Source organism: Phascolarctos cinereus, unplaced genomic scaffold (assembly GCF_003287225.1).
Source record: "Phascolarctos cinereus isolate Bilbo 61053 unplaced genomic scaffold, phaCin_HiC Scaffold_4;HRSCAF=312, whole genome shotgun sequence".
Classification (NCBI taxonomy): domain Eukaryota; kingdom Metazoa; phylum Chordata; class Mammalia; order Diprotodontia; family Phascolarctidae; genus Phascolarctos; species Phascolarctos cinereus.
This window is the reverse complement of record NW_027555847.1, coordinates 83,452,729-83,458,588: the sequence shown is the minus strand read 5'-3', so window position 1 is coordinate 83,458,588 and position 5,860 is coordinate 83,452,729. Positions and strand designations below refer to the sequence as shown.

General features: G+C 53.7%; 1 protein-coding gene across 1 annotated transcript; it reads left to right on the top strand.

The window, feature by feature from the left end:
- The first annotated feature begins 1,141 nt into the window (after positions 1 to 1,141).
- On the top strand, positions 1,142 to 5,093 carry LOC110197556 (hyaluronidase-4-like). Its single transcript, XM_078151691.1, is given in 4 exon segments — positions 1,142 to 1,353; positions 1,523 to 2,498; positions 3,827 to 3,916; positions 4,644 to 5,093. Coding segments are annotated over 4 exon segments (1,728 nt in total).
- The last annotated feature ends 767 nt before the right edge of the window (positions 5,094 to 5,860 follow it).

Genomic DNA, 5,860 nt, shown 5'->3' with positions numbered 1-5,860 from the left:
TAATAATAACTAGTATTTATACTAGCTATACTAGCCTACAATGTGCCAGGCACTGTGTTAAGTGCTTTTACAAATGTTATCTCATTCAATCTTCACAATGACCCTAGGGATGTAGTTGCTTTTATTATCCCCATTTTACAGGCAAACAAAAGTTAAATAAATGACTTACCCAAGGTCACAGTTAAGTAAGTGTCTATGGCTGGATTTGAACTCAAGTCTTCCTGACTCCAGGCTCAGCTTTCTAAACACTGTGCCACCAGGGACCATTTCATTTCTGTCTTTATACCCCCAGAGGCTAGCACCCTGGTGCACAATAAGAGTTTAAGAAGTACTTGTTAGTTGATTGATGGGTTGATCTCTCCTTTTTTCCCTCTCATCCCATTCCCTACCTGGGGCTCCTTGGGTAGAGACAGGGCAAAGGAGGGTTGAGCTTCCCATTCTTCCTGGAGTAGAAAAGGTTTACGATATTGCAGCTGGGGGAGAGGGGGTGCGGATGCAGGCTATCACCTCTCAGGAAAAGGGCTCCTTGGAGAAATAAAGGAAATTAGTCTGGGTGTGACAGGAGAGATTATTGCGGGAGGATATTATCCCACCTTCTGTCTTAGGAAAGTTTAGAGCTCCCCCTATGTGGGGTAGTGGCCATGGCTTCTGTCTCCAGCCCCCCTCACTCAGCTGTGACTCCCCCAAACTCTCAGGTTTCCTGCTTCTCGCACTCACAGAGACGGTGGAAGGGGAAGTAGAGGACAGACTACCCCACTGCCCAGAGCAGGGGAGCATAGAATTACGGGGTACACTGCAGGGATGACCCTATCAGATGCACAGGCACCTGCCCCTTCCGCTCTCAGCATGACCTACATTCCTACACAGGTTGCGGGGGTGGGAGGGGAGTGGGGTGTTAGGGGCTTGGGAAGACAGTGGTTGCCATGGTTACCCTTCTCTAACTGATGCCCACCCCGGAGGTCCAGGATCAGAGGGGGCTGGTGGTGTTTTCCTGGAAAATGAGGTGATGGGAGAGGAGACAAGGGAGAGAGGAAAGATAGGTGTAGAAAGGACAGCTGATTGGTATAAAGGGACCAGAAGCCCTGAGGCCAAGGAGATGGGAATGTGCGGGGAGAGTCAGGCAGAATGATAACCCTTAGCCATGGAATCAGACTCAGGGAGTTGGGAGGTGTCCAGCAGCAATGATGAGGAAGGTTTGGGGTCCCCACTGCTTCTGTTATCATCTTGTCCCCTGAAAGATGGAGTCTTCACCACTTTCTCCCAGCCAAAAGTCCTGAGTGACAAAGGAACAGAGTGGTTCTGGGGCCAAGGCCCTCTTGGCAGTGCCCTTAGAACCCGGGGAAGAGAAACTAGGTAGGTTTGGATCAACATTTGTATCCCCAGAATGGAGCTCCCCAAACTGCCTTAATAGGGGCTGCCCACCTGCCTCTAACCCCAGCCATGAGGGTTAGGATGAGAGCCTGGGGGCAGAGGAAGAATCCAGTGGGATTTGGTCTTATGGCAATATTCTCTCCCTTTCCAGATCCTCAGCACTTAGCTTCCAAGGTCAGCTTGGGCCTCTGAACCTCCACCTCCATCTTTTCCTGCTGCTGCTACTACTTTCAGCCAGCCCCATGGACCCCCGGATGCTGAAGCCGTCACTGTCCCCCATGCTACAGAACCGGCCCTTCCTAGTGGTATGGAATGCGCCCACCTCCCGCTGCCGTACAGCTTTCAGCCTGCCCCTGCCCCTTGAGCCCTTTGGTGTGGTAACCAACGACCAGGAGGTCTTTGCTGGTGGCAATATCACCATCTTCTACCAGCATCAGCTAGGGCTATACCCACACTACCAGGCAGACCCAGCTCCAGTGCCTCGGCCAGTGCATGGTGGCTGCCCACAGAATGCCAGCCTCCGTGCCCACCTGGATGCCATGGAACGTGACCTAGAGGCAGCCATCCCCTCCCGGGCCTTCTCTGGCCTTTCCGTCATCGACTGGGAGACCTGGCGTCCACTCTGGGTCCGGAATTGGGACAAGAAGGGGGTCTACCGCACCATGTCTGCTCATCTGGTGCGCCAGCGCTACCCTACCTGGCCTCAGGGTCGGGTGGAGCTCCAAGCCCAATGGGAGTTCGAGACGGCAGCTGCCCGCTTCATGTCTGAGACTCTGCGCCTGGCAAGGGCACGGAGGCCCGGGGGTTGGTGGGGCTACTACCTCTTCCCTGACTGCTACAACTACCACTACTGGGAGGACTTTGAAAACTTCACAGGGCACTGCCCAGGCATCGAGCGGCAGCGTAACAACGCTCTGCTCTGGCTGTGGGAGCAGAGCCGGGCCCTGTACCCCTCCATCTACCTGGAGGAGGTGCTTCGTGGCTCAGCCCAGGGCGAGCGCTTTGTAAGGGCCAAAGTGTGGGAGGCCCTGAGGGTGGCCGAACTGCCTGCTTCTGCCAGCTACTCACTGCCTGTCTTTGTATACGCCAGACCCTTCTACTCCTATACCCTGAAGGAGCTGGCACAGGTGGGGAGCTAGACTGGAACCTGGCCTCTCAAAGGTGCTGGGACTGTCCCAGGACCCAGAGTGACTGTAGGTGTGGCTGTAACTGGACATCTAGGAGAGACTGATCCTGGGCAAGTGAGAGCAAAGGGGTGGCCGGGGTGGCTGAGCCAGTCTGGTACTGAAGGAAGAGCCTTGGACTTGAAGCCATAGGACCTGGGTTCAAATTCTTCCTCTGCTTCTTACTAGCAGCGTGAATTTGGGCTTGTCACTTCCCTCAGGCACCTGGGTGAAGACCTGAATTCAAATTTGGCCTCAGACATTTACTAGCTTCCTGAGCCTGGGCAAGTCATTGACCTCTGCCTGACTCAGTTTTCTCAACTGAAGTGAGGATAATAGCCCCTGACCCCCAGGGTTGTTGTGAGGGTCAAATGAGATAATATTTGCAAAGCACTTAGTGCAGTATCTGTCACATGACAGGTGTCTAATGAATGCTTCCTTCCCTCCCTCCTGCCTCCCCTCCCTCTCTCAGTCCTAGTTTGCCCATCTGCAGGAAGGTCTGGATGAGATGGTCTTTCAGGTTCTTCCAACGCTGATTCCTATGAATTAGGTTCAATCCCACAAGCATGTACTAGACACCTCCTAGTGCAGGGACTCATGCAGAAAGGAAATGGTGACCCTGGGGGCAGCTAGGTGGCACAATGGATAGAGCACCGGCCCTGAAGACAGGAGGACCTGAGTTCAAATTTGGCCTCAGACCAAATACTTGACACTTACTAGCTGTGTGACCCTGGGCAAGTCACTTAACCCCAATAGCCTAAAAAGAAAAAAGAATTGCAAAAAAAAGAAAAAAAGAAATTGTGACCCTGGCAGTTGGAACTAGGTGAGGGTGGATGAGTCAGATCACAGGCCTCACTGGTCTTGATGAACTGAGCTGCTTTGTGTGAAGGAGAAGCTGTCATCCTGGCCTGTGACTGTACAGCATTCTCAGTTCTTCTGCTATTTTCCCTCCCAGAGGGTATTTCTAGATCTGGGACATTCCCAGGGAGTTTCAACCAGCCCAGATCCTTACCTTCCCACCCCTACAAAGAAATTCCCCATCTCCATCCCCCAAAGGCTCTCTCAACCTTAGTAGGCAGAGCGGTGGCCCCACCCTGACCAGCTCCTGGTCATCCTCAGCATCAGGCCACCTAAGAAGCAGGGGCAGGGGCTGGGTCAAAGGCTGGGACTGTCATAGAGATAAGAAATGAGTCAGTAGCTGGGACAAGGGAGCTTGGACGAGGTCTGGGGCTGGAGCAGCCTCGAACCAGGACCAAAAAATGGATGGAACTGTATTTTCCTTTCTTCCCCAGGTGGACCTGGAGCACACGATTGGTCAAGCAGCTGCCATGGGAGCCCAGGGAGTGGTGCTCTGGGGGGAGGCGGACTACGCTAGGAACCAGGTAAGCAGAGGGGCTTGGGGCTGGGGCCTGGTGGGGAGGAGCAGGACACGGCAAATAGCGGCTCCACCTTCTGCTCCCAAACAGCAGGCCTAGCTCAGGGTGTGAGGGGATGGATGGCAGCTGGCACAAAGCCACCTGGACACAATTAGGAGAGGCAGGAGCCGGAGCCACTCCAAAGACAAAATACATCAAGAGACGACTTACAAAGAGGGACCCTGCCCCCCGGCTCAGCTCCCATGGTTTTCCCCACTTCTATTCCCCTGGGGAAGTGTGTCTGGAGGACAGAGAGCTTCTGGGCCACTCTTCCTTCCTAGATGGGTGACCCTCGAGGCTAGTCATAGAAGGACACAGCGATTAGACTAAAGACAAAACTTCCCAATCAAACCTGTGGGTGACTAAGGGAGGCCCCTTTGCTTGATGGTCTCAAATACAGGAAGTACATAATAGTTTAGTGGAAAGAGCCCTGGACTAGGAATTTGGGATCTGTATTAAAGTTCTGGCTCTGCTTCCAACCTACTGTGGTACATTGGGTAAGGTGTTGGGTTTTTTTAATCTTTCTGGGCCTCAGTTTCCCCTAACTGTAAAATGAGAGGTTTAGATGAAATGGTATCTCAAATACCCTTCTGGCTGAGACACTGTTATGGTTCTAGGTTTCTTCCCCTCCAAAAGTGGGTGATCCAAAGAGGCCACTACTCCTTCTCCTCACTTTGCGCTGTTCTCCCACCAGAGCACCTGCTTGAAGATGCGTCATTACCTGCTGAGCAGACTGGGCCCTTACGTGCTAAATGTGACCACAGCAGCTGCCCTCTGCAGCCGGTCCCAGTGCAACGGGCACGGCCGCTGTCGCCGTCGGATCCCCGACTCACCCACTTACCTGCACCTGGAGCCCAGCACCTTCCAGATCCACGTGGCCATAGCTGCCAACCACACCCAGGCTTCCATTCAAGGCCGACTGAGTCCCAGGCAGCGGGAGGCCCTGGGCAGAGACTTTATCTGTCACTGCTACCAGGGCTGGCAGGGGGACAGATGCCAGGAAAGGAACCAGGCTGGGGAGGCACTGGCCCTGTCCCTGCTGCTTCTAGCTGTCAGCTTTGGGGGGCTTTGGGCATGGACTCTGTGACCTCTCCACAATTACCTTGGGAAGTGGGGAGAAATTCCTTCCCACCCTCTAAAATAAGGTCTTCAAAGCTAAAGGCAGGGGCTAGGTGGCACAGTGGATAGAGCACCGGCCCTGAAGTTGGGAGGACCTGAGTTCAAATCCAGCCTCAGAAGAAAGGCTAGAGTCTTTCAAATCATACAGGACCCCAGGCCCACTCCACCACTCCCACCAATAACTCTCCTCACCTTATACTCCCTGTCTACCCTCAGGGTCTCCTGACCACAGGAGGCCCTCCCTTTGTGGAATGACACAGAAGCAGGTCCACCCCATTCCAGGGTCATTGCTGGAAAGGATCGCACACCACTCTGTGCATCCTCTGTTGTGCTGTGTGTCTGGCCCTCCGTGTCTGTGATCAATGGTGCTAGTGACCCCCGGGGGGAGGGGGCAGCTTTAGAAACTTGGGGTGGGGGGAAGGCTTCAGGCTGAGCTCCACCAGTAGTACCAAAGCCATCTCCACCCCCAGAGGCCACTGGGGAGGCATCTCAGAAACCTCCAATAAAGTGTTTTCAGATGCAAAAAGCTGTTATTGATGCTGTCTGAAGCTGGAGCCAAGAGGTGTGAGTGACCCAGGGCAAGGCCTTTTTCCTCTTGGGTGTCACTTTCCTAATACATAAAATGAGAGTTCTCAGAGGTCCCTCCCAATCACTCGGTGATTCTATTTGCAGACACATATTTGCATGGGAGACATACATGAACAAATCAAGAGGTGGTTGGCACCCCTTTAAAGGAAGGGGTAGTGCCCCACCCCCACCAAGAAAGTTGCCCTCAGAAGAACCAATGGAGGC